This window comes from Callionymus lyra, chromosome 7, assembly GCF_982586985.1.
Source record: "Callionymus lyra chromosome 7, fCalLyr1.hap1.1, whole genome shotgun sequence".
NCBI lineage: Eukaryota > Metazoa > Chordata > Actinopteri > Syngnathiformes > Callionymidae > Callionymus > Callionymus lyra.
In genome coordinates this window covers 16789139-16810063 of record NC_141824.1, presented here as the reverse complement: position 1 = coordinate 16810063, position 20925 = coordinate 16789139, and the positions used below count along the sequence as shown (strand labels likewise).

General features: G+C 42.8%; 5 protein-coding genes across 5 annotated transcripts; 1 reads left to right on the top strand and 4 right to left on the bottom strand.

Annotated features, from left to right (window-relative positions):
* Nucleotides 1-147: 147 nt before the first annotated feature.
* Nucleotides 148-3794, bottom strand: rab30 (RAB30, member RAS oncogene family). The gene is made up of 5 exons (XM_087794870.1): nt 3684-3794; nt 1785-1883; nt 1632-1715; nt 1374-1557; nt 148-1216 (listed from the first exon to the last, which is right to left on the bottom strand). Exons 2-5 carry the CDS (start codon nt 1875-1877, stop codon nt 966-968), a joined length of 612 nt encoding a protein of 203 aa, XP_087650996.1. The 5' UTR covers nt 1878-1883; nt 3684-3794; the 3' UTR covers nt 148-965.
* Nucleotides 3795-5880: 2086 nt separating this feature from the next.
* Nucleotides 5881-7088, top strand: ndufc2 (NADH:ubiquinone oxidoreductase subunit C2). The gene is made up of 3 exons (XM_087795634.1): nt 5881-6112; nt 6325-6468; nt 6973-7088. The coding sequence occupies exons 1-3, from the start codon at nt 5974-5976 to the stop codon at nt 7020-7022; spliced, it is 333 nt and encodes a 110-aa protein (XP_087651760.1). The 5' UTR covers nt 5881-5973; the 3' UTR covers nt 7023-7088.
* A 58-nt stretch (nt 7089-7146) lies between these two features.
* thrsp (thyroid hormone responsive) lies at nt 7147-7650 on the bottom strand. Its single transcript, XM_087795908.1, has one exon. It carries the CDS (start codon nt 7614-7616, stop codon nt 7224-7226), a length of 393 nt encoding a protein of 130 aa, XP_087652034.1. The 5' UTR covers nt 7617-7650; the 3' UTR covers nt 7147-7223.
* A 2565-nt stretch (nt 7651-10215) lies between these two features.
* On the bottom strand, nt 10216-12713 carry guca1c (guanylate cyclase activator 1C). The gene is made up of 4 exons (XM_087794871.1): nt 12422-12713; nt 12207-12356; nt 11866-11953; nt 10216-10349 (listed from the first exon to the last, which is right to left on the bottom strand). The coding sequence occupies exons 1-4, from the start codon at nt 12614-12616 to the stop codon at nt 10216-10218; spliced, it is 567 nt and encodes a 188-aa protein (XP_087650997.1). The 5' UTR covers nt 12617-12713.
* Nucleotides 12714-13032: 319 nt separating this feature from the next.
* c15h3orf52 (chromosome 15 C3orf52 homolog) lies at nt 13033-20924 on the bottom strand. Its single transcript, XM_087794869.1, has 8 exons — nt 20827-20924; nt 20690-20762; nt 19626-19685; nt 19467-19538; nt 16337-16469; nt 16082-16236; nt 15522-15592; nt 13033-15464 (listed from the first exon to the last, which is right to left on the bottom strand). Exons 2-8 carry the CDS (start codon nt 20747-20749, stop codon nt 15284-15286), a joined length of 732 nt encoding a protein of 243 aa, XP_087650995.1. The 5' UTR covers nt 20750-20762; nt 20827-20924; the 3' UTR covers nt 13033-15283.
* Between the last annotated feature and the right edge of the window lies 1 nt (nt 20925).

The following is a 20925-nucleotide window of genomic DNA, read 5'->3' as shown; positions in this document are numbered from 1 at the left end:
ATAAAAAGATAGAAAATAATTATCACAAATGTATTTATTTATTTTACTAGGCGTTTTTATGGGTGTGTGTTAAGTGTAACAAATATTCACGACATGCCAAAAATCGATTTTTGCTTTTCATGAAATCCACAACAGGAGAAACGAAAGTTTTGTGTTATTATTTAATATTACATGGTTAAAGTCATTTTCCGGACACGACAGAGAAGAGAGCGTCCTGTAGTGTTTCCCGTTGACCATTAGCTGTGACAATAAGTTAATTAAACAATAACATGATTAAAAAGAAAGTGCTGAGATGAACTAGTTTGTACAAAAACAAAAAGGTGAGTGCAGTAACATGGCATTGTAAAGTACAGTACAATAAGTATGAGTTAAGACAATAAATGGCAAAACACGCTGTAGCGGACAAATACATCGAGTCCTTCATTACGTTGAAAGTACCTCAAAAAGAGGCGATACAATTTCCCAGTTAGGCAGCAACAACGGCGGCAGAAAGATTCACGTCTACGGATCCATACATTTGGTAGTCAGACCAAAAAACTAAAACTACTCTTCAATGCGTCATAATTATCAAACACTTCATAAAATAGGTTAAAATATGACAAAAATACTAAAAGGTATGTTTTAGAAAACAAAGTAACAGCAGGTAAAAGTCTATTAGGAGCCAACGGTTCACAGTCACGAGAGGTGCAAATTACGGAAGGACTTGATTGTGCAACTCAACTTGTTTGCAAAACCTTGACGGACATACGTGTATGTAAACATTTTGTTGTTGGAGCCGACGAGCTCGACCATCTTCGGACTCTACCTGGCCGGCGTCTGAGTCACTGCTGGTGGATGAAGATGATGGGTGAAGTCGCAGTCCAGCAGCGTCCTGGAACAAAAAATGCTAGTTCAAGACTCCAAGTGGAGAGAAGGCAGGGACGGGAGTAAAGAGATCTGGACCGGGTCCGCCCTCCTCAGTCCGCTCAGTTGATGCTGCAGCAGCTCAAGTAGTTGATGGCTTTTCCCTCGCCAGGCATCGGGGCAGTGTCACTGTTGTCCAGCTTGTTCTGCTTGGCCCCGCGGATAAGCTCGCAGGCCAGGTGCAGAAAGAGTTTCTCAACGTTGTCGGACTCTTTGGCCGAGGTCTCCAGGTACAGCATGTTCTGAGACTCTGCGAAGTCTTCAGCCCGCTGTCGGAGAACCTCCCGCTTCTCTGCCAGATCGATTTTGTTACCTGGAGAAGGGTTTGTAAGCTGGTCAACAGACAACCACAAACTTGGGCCAATTCGCATATCAATCAAATCATCCTTCCTCCATCAATTTGTAAATAAATACATCAGCAACTGGTTTCCTTTCTTTTCCCAACACACAATGAAATGAACCAAACTTACCGACTAATATAGTCACCACCTGGTTGTTGGCATACTGCTCGATCTCCCTCAGCCACTCAGGAAGGCACCTGAACGAGTCCTCACAGGTGATGTCGTAAGTAAGAATCAGGGCGTTGGCACTGCGGTAGTAACTCTGAGTGATGGAGCGGAACCTCTCCTGGCCGGCCGTGTCCCAGATCTGCAGCTGGAGTAGCACCACAACATTGGTCACGCCGGAAAAACCCACTGTGACCTTTAAAAAAAAAAAGATGCTGCTACCTTGACCTTCTGCCCCTTGATCTCCACGGTCTTGATCATGAAGTCCACGCCGATGGTCGCCCCCTGTCCGGGAGGAAACAGCCCCTGCATCCAGAGAAGACATGGTCAGGGAACTGCTGCTCAACCGGTGGACTTGTCAACACCTCCACTTGCCTGAGTGAAGCGGCGGACGAGACATGTCTTCCCGACTCCGGCGTTCCCGATCAGAACGATCTTGAACAAGTAGTCATAGTCCTCCATACTCATGCTCAACTAGGACACAACGACAACAGGTTAGATTAGATTTTCTGAACCATGGGGAAATTACTTTGGGAAATAAACAGACTTGGGTCATCTTCCCTTGCACCCCCGCTCCCTCATCCTGCCCCACATGCAGCTAGAGTTATACAGCTCAAGCTTCAAGGAATGAAGGAGACCTCCAGTCTATATATTGTATAAATTATTGATGTGTCAACAACATATACACACAGCTCTAAGAGTATTACATCCTGATCCTGTGATTGATGAAGCAGTAAGAAACTTCTACCCTTTGAAAAACTGCTTGATGATTCTTCAATAACAAAACTCTCATAACTTGTTTTTTGTATCAGATTCAACAGATTGACAAACAAGACACATTCTGAGTCCGACCATCATTCGATGAAGACAGTCCTGACTACACAGGAGAAAACCCAGAGATTTAAAGGCCCACAATGCATCATTACAAATAATAATTGAATAGTATGTAAGTAAGTAAGTAATTTTTATTTATATAGCGCTTTTACAGACCAGGGTCACAAATCGCTTAAACAATCAAAACAATACTCAATAAAGTATATACTTTAAGGTCAAGATAAAACTGATAACACAACAGGAGTTCCAGAAAATCAAGGAGAAGCCTGAATAAATAAAATCATCTTAAGATGTTTCTTGAAGGAGTCAGTAGACTCCATCAAGCGCAAAGAGAGAGGAAGATCGGTCCAAAGCTTAGGAGCAACAGCTTGGAAGGATTTCTCTCCTCTGGTCCTGAACCGTGTGCGTGGAACCATAAGTAGATTCTGATCCACAGACCTCAGAGCCCGAGCTGGGGTGTAAGGTTGAATCAGATCAGTGATGTAAGGAGGAGCCTGACCATGAATACATCTGAAAGTAAGAACTAGGATTTTAAAATTGATCCTGAAAGAAACTAGATGCCAGTGAAGAGTTTTAAGGATCGGAGAAATGTGAGTTCTCCTACTTGAGCGGGTCAGAATTCTCGCTGCAGAGTTCTGAATCAACTGCAGGCGAGACAGCTCCTTCTTGTTAAGACATGAAAACAATAGTCCAGGCGAGAAGACACAAACGCATGGATTACAAGCTCCAGATCATGTCGTGACAACATTTTCCTAAATTTAGAGATTTTTCTCAGTTGAAGGAAACAGTTGCTGGTCAGTTTCCTGCAGTGTCAAATACGAAATCAAATACAACACCCAGGTTTCTCAATATATATAGTTTGAATCATTGTTTAGTGTAGGTTGATAGCAAACTACGATATTTACCATTTAGATATAACTTCCATTCTGAAGGCCGATGAAAAAAAAAAAAAATCTGCAGCCCGTTCTTGACTGTGGCAGATGCATCACATTACCACACGGTGATGCCAGAGATAAGAACTGTGTGGGAGCTGCTGGACTCAGCATCATGAGTGTCATAACTGTTCCTTCCTATAAGTGTCTCACCACCTCAGTAATGAACATGTTATTATCATCGTGACGGTACATCTCTGGTACCGTTAGTTACCGAAACACCGTCGGTTTTGTGATGACGTCGTTGTCTTGGTCTCAAATATCTGCCCCCGCCTGGCTTCAATACAACTAACGGTATCGTGTTTACAGAATGATGTTTGACGACGAAAAATGTGAATTTAAAGATCTAGTGATTCCATCTGTCGCCATCTGAGGCGGCTGCAGGGATGCTAACGTTAGCAGCTAGCTGCTGCTGCTGCTGCTGCTGCTGCAGCGCTCTGGCCATCTTGAAACAAACACAACAAGAACCAGCGCAGGAGGATGAAGAAGTCAAAGAGTCTGTACTCACCACAGAACCCGGGGATGTCCCGGGAATCGCCACTACTTAGGACGCATAGGTCTGCGCATCAGACGAGCACCAGGAGCTGCGGGGCTGGGCAGGGCGCGCTGTGTGCGTGTGCGCGAGAGCCAGCCTGCGTGCGTGCGCGAGCGTTGGCCAAACAAGATGCGATTAATCGAATCGAAATTGAGATTTTTTTTTATTTTATTAAATAGTGATCTTCATTTAATGACACACAGGCCAACATGGAAATACCACGTGATACAGGGTTTTTAGTGACGAATAGTATTGATCAGCAGCTGAGATTGGTGTTTATTATGACGTATATATGAGTGATGTTGAGAAAAAAACATGACTTTGTCTGCTTTGCTCGACTGAAGGAAAATATTTTTTTTTACGACGAGATTCCAGTTGTTTAAAATACATCAATTATGAATTATAAAAAACGAACTAACAACAACTAATGTGAAACCCCAACCTTCCTGACTCACTGTTTCAAATGTTAATTTCTTCCTCTCCAAGATAAAGTAAGTCCCCCCAAGATAAATTTCTCCCCCGTCTGAAATCTCGGCGAACTAGACGTTACGAGAGCTTATTTCGATTCAGTTTATTTTAAAAGGACAATGTGCAGTTACATTAAAAAGATGGCTTTTTAATTAATTTAATTTTTTTTAGCACAATGTTACTTTCCATCTGTAGTCCTCAACAAAGATGCAGACAGTTTACATAATACATCACATACAAATAAAGCAAAAACACAATAATATACAAAAACACAGTACAATCTAATAAGGTCATCTGATGGCCAAGTACCTGTCTGGTACTATTAGTGCGAGCAGGACTGGTGGTCTAAAAGCCAGTCTATGACAGCCCGTGAGAAGCGATGAAAATCTGCTTTGTTCCTTAGATTGTCAGGGAGCCTGTTCTGGGAGCAGAGTCCATTATGACGTAATAATGGCTTCACTCCTCCTGCAGACAGCTGTAATCACGCCCCGCTTTGTTTATACAACGAGTCCCTTGGAGGTGGAGACTTAAGGGATTGATTAAGACAAACATTGATGCTTTGACAAATCAAAGCAGAATAGGTGTGGTTATGCTAAACACATTTTTTTCTCTCTATGAACAGTGTTTTCTTTTATTTAGTTGCCCTATAAGGCTGTTCATATGTTGACAATCGTACTGTTGACGTAGAAAACAGGACTTTATGAATAAATAACAATAAACAAAAGAACAGATATTTATATTGCCATAAATGTCCTGCGCTAGAAAGTAAACTTTTAAATTTTCTGTTCTTGCTGTAACTAATTTATAAACATTGATTGTGACAGCAGTGGTCAGTGTCGATTAATGGATAGTTGGGCGTAGACTGAGGGATCAATAAAGTTTTACCTTACCTTACTATCAGGGCTCTGGTGTTTGGTGCTCAAACCCTAGCTTGTTGGGTTGGACGAGAGCGTCAACCCAGATCCAAATTACTGCAGCAATCCAGAGTATTGGACTGAGAAAAACTGAAAATGTGAGCTGTAGTTCTTTTTTCAAACCAATAACGTCATCTGGTCGAGAAAAAAATACATGACAACAAACTTCTGATCATAGACCAAAGCATCAAAACAAATAAACATCTGTTGGATCTTAACTTTTAAGTGCTCAAAGGAATAGACATTCGTGTCTTTCTTTTTTTGAAAGGAATGGAGCTAAATGTGTTACCAAGGCCCACTAGGACAACAAGACACCAACATTGACAAAAACAATTTCAAATATATTGTGTCATCACTGTGAACAAGTTTTATATTTACAGTTCTCTGATCATGAGACAACAATTGAAGAGCAAAGTTAAACCGACCAAATTTTAACTTTTAAATAAATGACTAGTAATCAGTGGAAGAGCAACTGTCCGATTTTCTTTTCTACATTTGATAGGGGAAAATATTTATTGAAGTAAATTACAAACGAATGAATGAATCTCCTTTTATTGTATTTAATTTTAATATAATTTAAATGTCATCAAATTAGAACCCTCACTTTTCACTTTGGCCCACTGTACTTTACCGGTCGAATTGCTTGTTTTTTTTAAATTGTGTTATATTTATTTATCTCGTTTTTTTGTTTTTTTTTCATTCATTTTGTTTAACGAGGTAAATAAACGTTTTATGGCGACGTTGATTTCACCAGCGGAACAGCTGAACCAAGCGTGTTTCACACGGACAGTTACTCGGGTGCACACGGTGTCCTTGACTTCCTCCCCAGGAGCTGCACGGAGAGGTCAGACAGGCGCTTGTTTTTAAAGAAATTGGTGACCATGAATCTGCTGCCGGACGAGGCGAAGAGCCTCAAGCCTCCGGGGATCATCAACCGATACGCCATTAATCTGGGGTTGATGGGTTGGGCCAGCGCGATGCTCCAGAACTGCCTCTTGAACAGGCCGCCGCTCAGATCAGGTTTGTTTGTTAGCCGCCGATGCTAACAGCTGCTAAACCGACAGTTCACCTTGTTTAACAACACTAGTCTTGTCACTCATAGTAAGAAGCACAAGACTAATACTTTCACAATTGTATCGCTAGCTTTACAAAAATAAAACATAATTTCAAAGTAAAATATCTTTTTCCTTCCGGGAAGTTCTATTCAATGTTGTTTTAATGTCCTCCTCCAGGTGTTCACCGACAGGTGCTGCTCGCATCGATTGGCTGGTTCGCCGGTTACCACCTGGTCAGATATGAAAACTACGCTTACGCCAAACGGGACAGAACGGTACTTCAATACATGAAGCACCACCCCGAGGACTTCCAAGCACCAGGTGAGTCGGATGTTGTGTGCTACTCGTGACAGGCTCAGAATCGGATTAGATCAACTTTATTGATCCACTCTGATGATGATGATGATCCAACATATTCTCTTGAATTAAGTCCTGGGTCTGCCCCGTGGTCTCCTCCCACACCTCCGACGAAGAAGCTCTGACATAAAAACCATGGTAGCTGATTGTAGGAATTTCTTTCTATCCTTTTTATGACTATCTTTTAGTCTTTAAACTATTTTTTTTTCTGCCGCTACAAGAGGTTGTCATCCCTCAGCAATCGCAATATTGAACATATTTGCTGTCATCATGCAGAGCTAAGGTTGCTGATGTAACAGAATTTGTGTGGTGACATAATGTGGATTTCAATAAAATACAAGCTCCTTGCTGTGGTTTGAGAATACAAATCATCTCCTGAAAAACTAACTTTCTTGTGTTGTGATGTGTGATGTTTAAGGGGCACGTGGTGACTGAAGTTTTAAGTAAAACTTGTTTTTCTCTCTCCAGAAAAAAAGACTATGGCCGAGATTGTGGAGCCGTTTCATCCCATCCGTTAGAGAGAAGCCGGTTCTGCTCCTACCACAACAATACCTGTGTAAATAATAAACGTATTCTGATAACCAGCGAGTCTGCCCTGTTTTTATTGACCATCTAAGCTCTTAAATAAACCAACAAAGTGGATCTTTTCAAAGTTTTTATTCATTTTGTACAAGAAGAGTTTATTTGCTGGGCTGAAGTTCTGGTTCTTTTTTTGCGCTTTACTTGAAGATGCCGACGATGTCCATGTATCTGTCCGTCACACTCTGTGACTTCTCGGTCAGCTCGGTCATGACCGAGAACAGGCCTCTCAGGTGGAAGCGGAAGACGAGTTCCGGGTCGGAGTCCATCAGAGGCTCCAGCGTCTTGTTGAGAACGCTGCTCTTGGTCAGGTGCTCGTCCAGAGGCACCAGCCCGCTCTCCACCGTGGTCCTGATGGCCTTGAGCATCATGAAGGTCTTGTACAGGTCCTGGCAGGACTCCTCGTCCGACGGCACGTCCCTCAGCAGGCTGGGCAGGAGGATGGTTCGCTCCATGCGGCTGATGGCGGCATCGTACCTCTTCAGGGTCAGCAGGAGGCTCTTCTTGTGGAACCTGGCGTCGGCGGACTGCATGTTTCCAGCTGGTGTTGTCGGTGGCAGGAGCAGTTTGAAGCATCAATACGTGCTGCATATATACGGACGGCGAAGGGTGGCCTGACCCCACCACTTGCATAACGTCCTCACCTGATACGTTTAGCACCAGTCCTTATCTCCATGAACGCCTCCAACTGTCTGAACTACAGTGAACCTCGGGCAGATGATTGACTAGGTCGACAGGTTGATGACACGACCATATAGGAAAAAAAATATCTTCTGTTTAAACGGTCTTGATCATCCTCGGATGATTGAGTGTGGAGGTCATGTTAAGACATCGGCCTGACCGAGAGTAACCTGTTGCCGCTGGTCCAGGATCAGAGAACAACTTGCACATGTGGGAGGACGAGGAGGTCGCAGTGAGCTTTTAGGTGAACCATGTTGAACCTGAGACAATCAAGACTGTTGTAAAAAAAAGCTGACAGAAATTAAGAAAGAGGCCCAAATACTCCTTTACACCAACTTATATATTTTTGCAGAAGGCATATTTATTTTTAAGTTTATATTCCATTAAAGTGTGTTACATACCTTTTTTATGTACAATAAACTTGCAACTATTCACTGCATTTTTGTGTTGCGATTAACTTCTAGCCGCCAAATGGAAGCAGTCCTTACGTTCTCGAAGCTAAAGGAACAACAACAAAAAGGCGATGACTGAGGACGAGAGGATACAGTCGACTCCATCTGCTTTTAAAGCTGATGTTTGGACATATTTTGGTTTCAAAACAAATGAAAGCAGCTACGACTTGGTCAAGAGTCATGTGGTCTGTAAATTCTGCAACACCAGAGTCAAGTACTCAACAACACTACAAATATATTCTACAGTATCACAATATATCGTATTGTTGCCCCTGTATCGTGATACATCGCCAGATTATTACTAATTCACACCCCTAGTATTTGAACACACCACACTGTTCATTCGGAGATTAAGTTCATCGTGCTGGTCTATAAACGTACCTGCAGATTATCTTCCTACTCTGGAGCTTTACCTCTCTTACTCTAAACCCTCTGGACAACCCTTCCCAGAATTACAAGCCAGTTTAAGGTGAGGTCAAGTTTAGCCGCTACGATTGCGTGACTGTTGCTGTCGAAAATAATTTTTAAAATGAGAAAAAAAACAACAAAAAATATATTTTAGAAAAAAAACTTTTTTTTGAATACTTAAGTGAAAAACAATACAGGTAAAAATAAACTTTAATATAATGATTAACTTTAATTTAATGTGTTTGCTGTTTCCATGTTAGTCTATTTAAAATAATTTACTTTAGGGAAAGTATGTTGACAAGCAAAAATAAAATTGTTATATAAGACCACTTTTCAAACTTTGTCTTATAAATATGGTGTTTCACGTCACAAAAATGAATGTTTAACTCTTTATAACTTCTTTATAGAGCTGAAATATAAAACGAAAAAAAAGGAATTTTAAATATACAATTAAAAGTATTGTTAAAACATATTCAATTTAAAATGAAATATTATCCAGACAAATTGTTGTTTTACAGCCAAGTAGAAAGAAAGTGTTTGTTTAGCTGAACAACACAAACAACTCATGAAAACAAGACGGCTTTATTTACAGTGACAAAGTGCGTCGCTCTGATTTAGGCACAATCTACTTCAAACATTCTCAGAGCTCGATCGCCTCAACACATGCACCTGCTGGCGACTGCAACCGGCAGACGTGCAAGTCTGTGACCCCGGGGGGCCCCTCATTCCAGTCTTATGGGCCCCCAAAGTCGGAGAACACGGTCATCCCGCGGGCGGTGGACAGTTCTCACAAAAAAAAGTCCTCGATAATCTACATCTGGAATCAACTACGACTCCCTTCAGGTCGGTGCTGAAGGTTCCCTTCAGGTCCAGTCAGAACTTTTTTGTCCTTCGGTTTATCCTCAGTGTTTTGCTTCAGAACTACTTCAGCAAAATGTTCATGTTTTCCACCATGAAAGTTTTTGTCAAACCCGCGTCGTCCTTGTTAAAAAATCTAAAAGAGTGACTGAACATTTAAACACGTTCTTTCCTTGTGATACTGTACAAGTGCAATTAATCACGATTCTAATCAACATTCTTTACGCATCATTTGTGAGTTTTTCTTCTCGTTTTCATAGATGAAATCTATTTGACTGGATTTGTTTTGGGTTTTTTTTTGTCTTTAAAAAAAGCTTTTTTTCTTCAAAACACCACCATCTACTAAAAAACTAAATTTTTTAACGTTTCCTGTTTAACATCTTGCACGTCAGACGCCCATGATTGTTACTTTACAAGAAACGGTTGGAGGATTAAAGAAAAACAAAAATGGAAGAGGAAATATTTGGCCTCTTGGAGAATAAAAACTGCGCTCAGCAGAATTTAATCTCCCAGAGTGACTCAGAAGTTGTGTCTTCTCTCATCTGACTCACAGCGGATGATGATGATGACGATGATGATGATGAAGACACGCTGTGTCTTTTAAGATCCAGCTGCCGAAGAGCTGAAGTATCTGTGAGTCTTCAATGCGTTGAACCAGAACCCAGAGAGCCCGGTCAGACGGTGACCGCGGCTCTCGTCTCTGTCCCTCACAACTCCGTCCGTCCTCAGGACGTCACTTCGTCTTCTTCTTCTGTCCCAGCAGGATGATTTCCAGCACGTGCGTGAGGTCCATCATCTTGGTGAGCATGTCCATGATGTCTGGGTGCTCCCTCGCCCCGCTGATGAACTCCTCCAGGGTCAGCTCACCTAGGGGGGGGTCACAAACACACATGGTCACTTCTCACACTTCGGTGTCCCTGAATGCACCATTCGACTCTCAACAACATCATGAGCAAGGGTGAGAATCTAAATCTCATTACAACAGCTTACCATTCAAACAGTTTGTTAAAAGAAAATTGGGTTAGTTTCCTTAGTTATATCAAACTATATTGAAACAGTTACAACTAGTGATGGTCTGATGAAGCTTCATGAAACAGTGTCATGTTGTCTAGAGTCAGTAGGTGGCGCTATCAGTTTAAAAATTATGTGATGTTTCATTAGAACAGTTGTTCATAACAAAGAGACGCCATCTAGTGGAAAATAATCACACTGCTTCATGAAGCTTCATCAGACCATCATTAGATGCAATCGGTTACTCTGAGTAAACATTTTTAACTAAGACCTGATTTTATTTTTAGATTCTTTGTTTTAGTTTTCAGTTAACTGATGATCATCTGGTCATTTCTCGACTGATTTTAAAATCTTCACACAAACACTAGTTCATGTGCAAATGTTCATGTCAGAATGTTTAGTCATGGAAGCAACAACAGAGCATTTATCAGCTTTTAATTTGCTCTCCATGTTGTGTTCAGTTCAAACAGGAACTGGCCAAGAGACCAAATGATGGCCGGACTTGTTAAGACCCTTTTAAGAAGCGTCATTAAAGGGAAATTAATTTGTAATCATCCATATACAAATACAATTATACAAAGATTCTACTCATGCTCAGGTCTATTATATGATAAATGCATAATCGCCATTTACGGCCCTTTGTCACAACTTAAAAGTTCAAAAGTTCAACCATTGTGTTTCATCTCAGGGTCAAGATGACCCGAAAGGCCCGAAAACAAACATGTTTGTGGTATCCCTTGTTTGTATTTTTCAAGTTCAAAATCTTGACACTGCGGTTAATAAACTGTAATTAATATTCCAGTCGATATAATCATCATCAACCAGATAAGATAAAACAAACCCCAGAAAAACTTCTTCCGCTACAATCATGTCAAACTAACACTTGGTCTTAGAATGATTGACATCTTTGCCGCTGCTCAGTCATGTGATGTCAGCTTGAAACCCAAAAAAAAGAAAATAATTTAATTTACCCTCTAGTGGAGAAGAAGAGTATTGTTTCTTATACTGTAAGAACTTTAAATCTTCTGTTGTGATTTTTTTGTGTTTTCTTCCGGAGAAAACTTGAACTCATGATCAAATCTGTAGAGTTTGAATCTTGTCAGTTCTCTCTTTTTAGAAATGTTTTAAAAGCCCCTGAAGGCATCATTCACTCATGTTCTACCGCTTTATCCCTTGGGGGTCAAGTTCCCAATCAACCTCTGTATGTTTTTGGACTGTGGGAGGAAACCGGAGTGCCCGGAGAAAACCCACGCAACATAAGGAGAACATACAAACTCCACACAGAAAGGTCAAGTTGGCATCAAAGGCATCGTCCCTGATGTTCTGCTGCTCTCTAAGTTCACCCGCATCTGAACGTAACATCCTTCCTCACCTTCGCCGTTGACGTCGATCTTCTCGTAGATGAGCGTCACGATCTCCTCCGGGGGGATCTCGTAGCTCCGGGTGATGTCCTGGATCGCCTGACGGGGATAAGAAAACAACAATATGTGAAGGGCAACAACATGTCTGGAGTTGAGATGTCCAGGCCAAGATTCAGGTTCAGTCCCAAATTAGTCCAGAGATTAGATAACAACCGGCGGGATTAACAGTCACAGCGAGTTCACGATCACGTCAGTCCCTGGTCTTTCCGAGTAAATCCGCTGCCGTTCACCGTAGAAATGGTCGACCCGGTCAACCCGGTCGACCCGGTCGGGCGACTAATCTGAGACCCACCTTGAAGATGGTCTCCAGCTCCTCCTTGTCGATCTTGCCGTTTCCATCCTGATCGAAGAGCTTGAAGTACCACTTCAGTTTCTGGTTGATCTCTCCCTTCAGCAGCAGGCTGATGGCGGCGATGTACTCCACGAAGTCGATGTAGCCGTCCTGCACCACAGACACGACGTTTTTGACCAGCGCTTCCCTAAAAGAGGCAACTTTCTTCCACTCACCCCGTCCATGTCGAAGGTGTAGAAGACCTGGTCCACGTAGCTGCTGGCCTCCTCCGTCATCCCGTTCATCTCCAGCATGGCCTTGAGCTCGAACAGCGTGATGAGCCCCGACGGAGACTCCCTCATGAACTTGGTGTACCAGTGGTGCATGTCCTCCTCCAGGATGTCATCCAGGTTGGAGTTGTGGGCGCCCATTCTGCCTCGGTTTCCTCGCGGGTCCTGCGGCGGCGAAGCAGCGGGTGCAGGGAGGACGGAGAAGGAACTGAGCTCCCGCTGGAACCTGAGGCTAGAAGACTAATCTCTAAGTCAAGGAGGACCAAAGAGGACATAAGGCCTTAATGAGATAACAAGTCTTCCTAGAAGAGTGGAACATGACACACACACCCACACACACAAGTCCTGCTGCAGGATGAACTCAAACACACATTAAACACACTTTTATGTTTCATCACATTTTGACTTCTTCACTCTTATGATTCTTGATTTATAATCGCTTCTCACCTCACGACTCTCTCGACCACCACAGGTCGGGGGAGCAGATGTGGCGCACCAACACATTTTATGAAGAGTTTCAACAAGTATCTTACAAGTATAAAATCAAACATGACATGTTCAAGGTGTACAAAAATACAATTTTATTCCATACCATTACCGATGGAGTGATTGACAGCCCTCCTCTAACCCAACTAGACCTTAGATTGTCCAACATTACATTTATTCACATTTAAATCACATAAAAAAGATGATTCTGATTGAGGTTTCTTTAACTAAAAGTAAGTAAGTAATTTTGTTTAAGTGCTTTTCTAGACCAGGGTAGGTAGGTAGAACTTTATTGATCCCTCAGGAGGGGATCAAATTTTTTTTTCCAATTAGCCACAGCAATACAGCAATTATTAATAAAAATAACTAAAAATAAAATAAGAACAAAGAGAAATAAAGAGAAAGAACAAGATGATACAATCTTAATCTAAAGATAAAGAACATTGATCAAAGAAAAATAGGGTCACAAAGCTTAAACTTTTAAAACAATACCCGATAAAATATATGCTTAAAAGGTCCAGACACCGCCGAGACAAACACAGGAGTCTCAGAGAATCAAGGAAAAGCCTACACGAATAAAAGGTCAGTCGTACAGAGACGTTTGTCGGATGTTGAAACAATAATTTAAGTTACTCGTCGTTCTGGTTCTTTTCATCCCTCGCGTGACCTGAACTAGGTCAGGAAACCCATCAGGAAGTGCAGCGCGTCAGTTTGCAGACAAAGGGTGTGAGAATTAAATGCGATAACTGGGATCAGTGTTCGGAACCCTGACCTTTGACCTGTCCGCCGACCAAAGTTTGTACCATAACGAGGCTTCCTAGTAGTGGAAGTGGGCTATCAAAGCTCACTGAGCTAAATCTGCTGGATTTGCTGTAAGAAGATTAGCAGCAGGTTAAACAGGACGTCAGAGGTGTAGGACTCTTCCCAGGAAGAGACAGGAAGTGATGTCAATATCAAGCGGGGAATAAATCCCGTCTGGACGCAAGCGATCCTAGAGAGTCGCTCGGCAGTTGCACCTCTTCATGGTCTTGACGGGAACATCAACATTAACTGCCATCGATCGAGTCCCGACACTGTCCATCAAATAATTGCATCACATCTAATTTAACCGCCTCTTACATTGACAAACATGTTAAATAATAACTCCAAAACATGATAAGATCTTTAACTGAATTTAATCTATTGCAGATATTTAAATGCCGATGTAGCTACAGAATGTATTGTAAAATATGTATGGCCTCAGGGCTGCACTACTAGTGACGTCACATATGTAATTTTCGGGATCGCTTTTTTTTTTCTTAAAATTTTCGCACGAAACTTTAAATAGGTGTCTTAAAACGAGGTTAACTACACGTTTAAAAGATAAATAATCAATAACAAAAAATAATAATCTTGCGTCTTTGTCGAGTCCGGGCTGTCGTCAAACCGATGACGTCACGTGGTGCCATTTCGGGATGGGTTTTTTTCTTATTTTTAACGTTTTGGTTGTGAATGTAAACTTCCCATTTACGTTTGTAAAAGCATTTTTTACGTTGCTTTTAAATTCTGAATGTCTGAAAATACGCATTTATTAATTCATTTCACATGCTTTTTAATGTCTCAATCGACAAGTATTTTTTTATTATATAAAATTAATAAAATAATTCACTTATGTCTTAGTTTGCTTCTTTCATTTCTATCTTTGTTTATGCATTAACACATTTTAAGAAGTCAAAACTGAAATGCATGGACTGGTGAAAAAAAGTATTTAAAAAGCACGATATAGCTAATCTAAGTCGAGGTAGTACCGTTTCTCTGTATTTATGTAATTTTATGTTTTTCACAAGGACGCACCTTTAAAGCTGGCGAGGCGGTTTGGCTCCCCCTGCTGACCATTTATTAAAAAAAAAGTGTGTTTTTTGAAGAATGGAGAATAAATTAAAACATGTACGTGGTAACATTGTTTCCCTCTTATTTGAACTAAACCGTATTTTCCTGCCAGCAAAACTCGACCAGTTGAGAACAGATGAAACCTGAAGAACGTGTTAATAATGAGACAAAGAACAAATAACATTTGGATTTTGAAGGACTCGTCACTCTCTTCTCACTTTATTCCTCAAATTCTGACCAATATCAAACAGTAAATAAGTGTCAACCTGAGCGTGTCATTAAACTTGTCTCCAAAACAAAATGGAAATCAAGGAAACAAGGAGCAGCTCTGATAAATTACGAAAACTTGAAACTTTAGAAAATACACACACAGTTCACCAGGTCACAAACATGCACACACACACAAACACACACACACATACATGGGACATAACTGTCTCAGGTCAGAGGTTGTCACACCAGCCTCAGGGACGAAGGTTCGATGTAGACACTGGTGTCTGGGTCCTGGTCGAAGAGCGACTGTCTGAGAACGTTGTAGATCATCTCGCGGCTCAGCGTGAACTTTCTCAGCCGGTCCTTCTGATCCGCCGGCATCAGGAACTTCAGTCGGAACTCCGCCACGGCCGGGTCCTTCCTGTCGGAGAGAGAATGTGTTTGAGCCGGAGCCGACATGTTGACACGAGATGCTCACCTGAGGGGGTCCACCTCCGCCGAGGAGAAGTAACGACCCAGAGCAGGAGACAACGTGTACAAGTCCTTCAGCTGCAGAACAAACACAGTGAGGACTGGATTTTATTTTGCAGAACAAGTGAAGACAAGAAGTTTCATCATCATTAGACTACATGGGAAGATATTGAACTCAACACTGAAACTGAACCTGTTACGACTGCTGAGCTCATGTGTTGCAGGTCTGGACGTGCATCTTCCATCCATGATGTTCTTAACTGCAGTAATGAGGTTTCAATGATGTATTTGGTAAATGTGAAAAAATCTTGTAATGTTTTTTTCAAGTTTCTTATAAGTACAAAAAGTGTATTTACTTCCAGCTGTGTTGAACCAACACTTGATTCTAACGGATGTTGTTCTTGTGATACACTTTTAGATTCTAGTAACTTTCATATGATGATGCCACCAATGGATAAAAAAAAGCTGCAAGAGTCCAAGTTGGTCTGTGCTGCGACAGGCTCCGCCCACACTGAACAAATATCCTGAACATTGTTTAGTGACACAGGAGTGGAGGTCAAAGGTTACCCTCTGCTGCAGCGTGGAGCTCAGCGCTTGGCTCTGGTCGGACGAGGAGACCGTGAGGTTCTCGTCACGACTCTGCAGCCGGAAGCTTCCGTTGAACAGGCGGGACACGTTGAAGGAGGAGGCGTTGAACTCCTCGTCCTTGTCCTTGTACACCACTGAGGAGAAACACAACTGTCTCACACGGTCGTGGCGAGAGCGACACAAAGAATGAGCTCGACAAAGGGGGGAGCAGTCGAGTGAGGAGCAGAGACGTACGTGAGCACAGGGCCAGCGAGATGAGGATGACTATAGCGATGAGGATGAAGATGAGGATGAGGATCATCCACATCTTCAACTTGCAGAAGACGACTTCGTTCAACTCGTCCTTCACTCGACACACGGCGCTCATCTGTAGACACAACAGTCAGTCACAACACCTACATTCAATATCCATGTCAACACAACAGTCAGAATACACCGCAATCACATGTCAACACAACAGTCAGAATACACCACAATTACATTTCAACAAAACAATCAGAATACACCACAATCACATGTCAACACAACAGTCAGAATACAACACAATCACATGTCCACACAACAGTCAGAATACACCACAATCACATGTCGACACAGCAGTCAGAATACACCACAATCACATGTCAACACAACAGTCAGAATACACCACAATCACATGTCAACACAATAGTCAGAATACACCACAATCACATGTCAACACAACAGTCAGAATACAACACAATCAAATGTCAACAAAACAATCAGAATACACCACAATCACATGTCAACAGAACAGTCAGAATACACCACAATCACATGTCGACACAACAGTCAGAATACACCATATTCACATGTCAACACAACAGTCAGAATACACCACACCCACATGTCAACAAAACAATCAGAATTCAACACAATCACAGTCAGAACACAGTACTTGACTGTTAGCACAACACAACATTCAAAACAAAAATCCATTCACCTGTCAAAACAACAGTCACAAACACACCCCACTCACATGTAGACACAACAGCCAGTCACACTGCACTCACCCGTCAACACAACACACTGCACTCACCCGTCAACACAACAGTCACAACACACTGCACTCACTCGTCAACCCAACAGTCACAACACACTGCACTCACTCGTCAACCCCACAGTCACAACACACTGCACTCACCAGTCAACACAAAAGTCACAAAACACTGCACTCACTCGTCAACCCCACAGTCACAACACACTGCACTCACTCGTCAACACAACAGTCACAACACACTGCACTCACTCGTCAACCCAACAGTCACAACACACTGCACTCACTCGTCAACCCCACAGTCACAACACACTGCACTCACCAGTCAACACAAAAGTCACAAAACACTGCACTCACTCGTCAACCCCACAGTCACAACACACTGCACTCACCCGTCAACACAACAGTCACAACACACTGCACTCACTCGTCAACCCCACAGTCACAACACACTGCACTCACTCGTCAACCCAACAGTCACAACACACTGCACTCACTCGTCAACCCAACAGTCACAACACACTGCACTCACTCGTCAACCCAACAGTCACAACACACTGCACTCACTCGTCAACCCAACAGTCACAACACACTGCACTCACCCCTCAACCCAACAGTGACAACACACTGCACTCACTCGTCAACTCAACAGTGACAACACACTGCACTCACTCGTCAACCCAACAGTCACAACACACTGCACTTACCCCTCAACCCAACAGTCACAACACACTGCACTCACCCCTCAACCCAACAGTGACAACACACTGCACTCACTCGTCAACTCAACAGTGACAACACACTGCACTCACTCGTCAACCCAACAGTCACAACACACTGCACTCACCCGTCAACCCAACAGTCACAACACACTGCACTCACCCGTCAACCAAACAGTCACAACACACTGCACTCACTCGTCAACCCAACAGTCACAACACACTGCACTCACTCGTCAACCCAACAGTCACAACACACTGCACTCACCCGTCAACCCAACAGTCACAAACACACTGCACTCACCCGTCACCCCAACAGTCACAAACACACCAAACTCACTCGTCAACCCAACAGTCACAACACACCGCACTCACTCGTCAACCCAACAGTCACAACACACTGCACTCACTCGTCAAACCAACAGTCACAACACACTGCACTCACCCGTCAACCCAACAGTCACAAACACACCACACTCACTCGTCAACCCAACAGTCACAACACACTGCACTCACTCGTCAACACAACAGTCACAACACACTGCACTCACCCGTCAACACAACAGTCACAACACACTGCACTCACCCGTCAACACAACAGTCACAACACACTGCACTCACCAGTCAACACAACAGTCACAACACACTGCACTCACTCGTCAACCCAACAGTCACAACACACTGCACTCACTCGTCAACCCCACAGTCACAACACACTGCACTCACTCGTCAACCCAACAGTAACAACACACTGCACTCACTCGTCAACCCAACAGTCACAACACACTGCACTCACTCGTCAACCCCACAGTCACAACACACTGCACTCACTCGTCAACCCAACAGTAACAACACACTGCACTCACTCGTCAACCCAACAGTAACAACACACTGCACTCACTCGTCAACCCAACAGTCACAACACACTGCACTCACTCGTCAACCCCACAGTCACAACACACTGCACTCACTCGTCAACCCAACAGTAACAACACACTGCACTCACTCGTCAACCCAACAGTAACAACACACTGCACTCACTCGTCAACCCAACAGTCACAACACACTGCACTCACTCGTCAACCCAACAGTCACAACACACTGCAATCACTCACAACACAATCACAACAGTCTCAATACAACAACATTCACAACAAGTCTTCACTTCTGACTTGTCATTCCAGGCCGTAAACATAACATTTGTCAGTGATTGACAGGTGTCAATGACTGAAATTAACACGAGAGTCAGAACTCGGTATCATTTTTGTGTGTGCGGCGCTAACATCACTCATGGGTTTTGTCTGCAGCGATCACAACCTTTTTCAGGTGAGACTCGTTCGCACTGACCCACACTCTCCCGCGGGTCGACAAACCCGACCTACTATCAACAAAATGTCCGTGTTTACATACGTTGAGACTTCCTGATCCACACGCTAATATTTGAGGAGGATCATGTGACTCTCCACTCAAGATTGACAGGCGTCACTGGGAAGAATCTTTTTTTAAAACTCACTGGTATTTATGTCGTCGTTCGTTGCCATTGAGAGAAAACAAAACCACAAAAGCCGTCATCCCTGTGAGTGTCGTCGCTCAAAGCCGCGCTAGTGTCTACAGATATCACTCTTCAAACCTTGTCTTTGCTGAACTTGTGACTCGAGGGTCTCCTCTCCACGGTCATGTGACCTCCACTGCTGATGCTGAACTGCATAAAGAAACACACAATAATACTAACTATTATAATAATAATGATGTTGATGATGAGACGTTAAATTTAAAATTCTGTACTCACCTGCTGACCCAGGTTCTGGTCTCGCTCGGTCTCTGAGTTCAGGAGGTTCTGGGCGCTCATCTGTGAGCAGAAACTTTATCAGCATCACATGGTAACACAAAACCACACCAGGACACGACAACGATTGACACACACAGAACATTGTGAGGAAAAAATACATTTTTGATTCAAACAAACATAATTTTAATCAAGTGAGTGGGAAAATAATACAGAAAATCAAACATACCATAATATGTTTTATATTTCATAAAGATTAATATTTAAAATGGCAAATATTTATTTAAATATATAAATAAACTGAATCCGCAGAGCAAACATTTGTCCAGCAGAAAGTTAACATCAGTTAATATGTGTTGACTCGTTGATAAGTTCACTTCCGGTGCGCGTGCACAAACACTCCAACGGCTCCAACGACACAACACACTTGTTTACGGACAAACACATTAGACTCGTGTTTGTTTGCTTCTCCAAACGAGGAGCGCGTGCGAGACGTCGGTGGTTTTAACCGAAAAACCCACTCGCCAACGTCACGTGACGTCGCCTCGCGCTCCACGACACTGACCACCGCAGCACTCGGGTGGTCATAATGTTATGGCGGACCGACGGTTTTTACGACAGGTGGTAAACAAACCAACGTTGAAGTCGATCATGAACTTGAAATGGAATCGATGACGTCACTTGTTTATTTTTCACCTGCAGAAAAAAAAAGTTTTTTAGCACTAGTTAAAGCTTCTTAAAGATTGATAATTAATTATTAAATAAACAATGTAAGTGTGTGTCGCGGGAGCAGATGTGTGTTTGCGGAAGATGTCAGCAAACAACGATCACAGCTAAATAAACAAAAAGAAGAAAAAAAACAACACAGAGAATAAAGTCTGGCAGGTGATGATAGACTTAATGACGTCACTTGTTTTATGACCAGAACCATGAATGAAAAAAATAATCTATAGATTGTTTAATAAACTATGTTTATGTCTAAAACACAATGGCGTCACGCAGGTAAGGCATTAAAATAGTTTCTGCTTAAGTCAAGGTTTGGTCTCACGAGGTTCAACTGGACTCACCGGGTCGTGTCGAGGGGACTCGTGTCCGTTCCTCTGGATCTTCCTCGGGTCGGGGTCCATGTTCAAGGGCGCTCTAAAAAAAATTGGATTCGCCTCAGTTCCGCGGCAGGACCGTGAACGCCTCACAGTGGAATCACCTGCTGTGAGTCGAGGCCTGACTGGTTCGGTTCCGTGTCTTACGTCTCTTTCTGGTCCCACAGGTGACTCTCTTCCTGACTTGGTATCGGTGGAGTGAA

Coding starts and splice junctions, on each gene's coding strand:
- thrsp (XM_087795908.1), bottom strand. CDS start 7,616: ATGCAGTCCGCCGACGCCAGGTTCCACAAGAAGAGCCTCCTGCTGACC.
- c15h3orf52 (XM_087794869.1), bottom strand. CDS start 20,749: ATGGACCCCGACCCGAGGAAGATCCAGAGGAACGGACACGAGTCCCCT. Junction 19,539..19,625: donor ACCAGAACCTGGGTCAGCAG/GTGAGTACAGAA, acceptor TTCTTTATGCAG/TTCAGCATCAGCAGTGGAGG. Junction 15,465..15,521: donor GCGGAGGTGGACCCCCTCAG/GTGAGCATCTCG, acceptor TCTCTCCGACAG/GAAGGACCCGGCCGTGGCGG.
- rab30 (XM_087794870.1), bottom strand. CDS start 1,877: ATGAGTATGGAGGACTATGACTACTTGTTCAAGATCGTTCTGATCGGG. Junction 1,558..1,631: donor TCAAGGGGCAGAAGGTCAAG/GTAGCAGCATCT, acceptor GTGCTACTCCAG/CTGCAGATCTGGGACACGGC. Junction 1,217..1,373: donor GGTGGTGACTATATTAGTCG/GTAAGTTTGGTT, acceptor ACCCTTCTCCAG/GTAACAAAATCGATCTGGCA.
- ndufc2 (XM_087795634.1), top strand. CDS start 5,974: ATGAATCTGCTGCCGGACGAGGCGAAGAGCCTCAAGCCTCCGGGGATC. Junction 6,113..6,324: donor CAGGCCGCCGCTCAGATCAG/GTTTGTTTGTTA, acceptor GTCCTCCTCCAG/GTGTTCACCGACAGGTGCTG. Junction 6,469..6,972: donor CGAGGACTTCCAAGCACCAG/GTGAGTCGGATG, acceptor TTCTCTCTCCAG/AAAAAAAGACTATGGCCGAG.
- guca1c (XM_087794871.1), bottom strand. CDS start 12,616: ATGGGCGCCCACAACTCCAACCTGGATGACATCCTGGAGGAGGACATG. Junction 12,357..12,421: donor ACACCTTCGACATGGACGGG/GTGAGTGGAAGA, acceptor TCTGTGGTGCAG/GACGGCTACATCGACTTCGT. Junction 11,954..12,206: donor AGCTGGAGACCATCTTCAAG/GTGGGTCTCAGA, acceptor TATCCCCGTCAG/GCGATCCAGGACATCACCCG.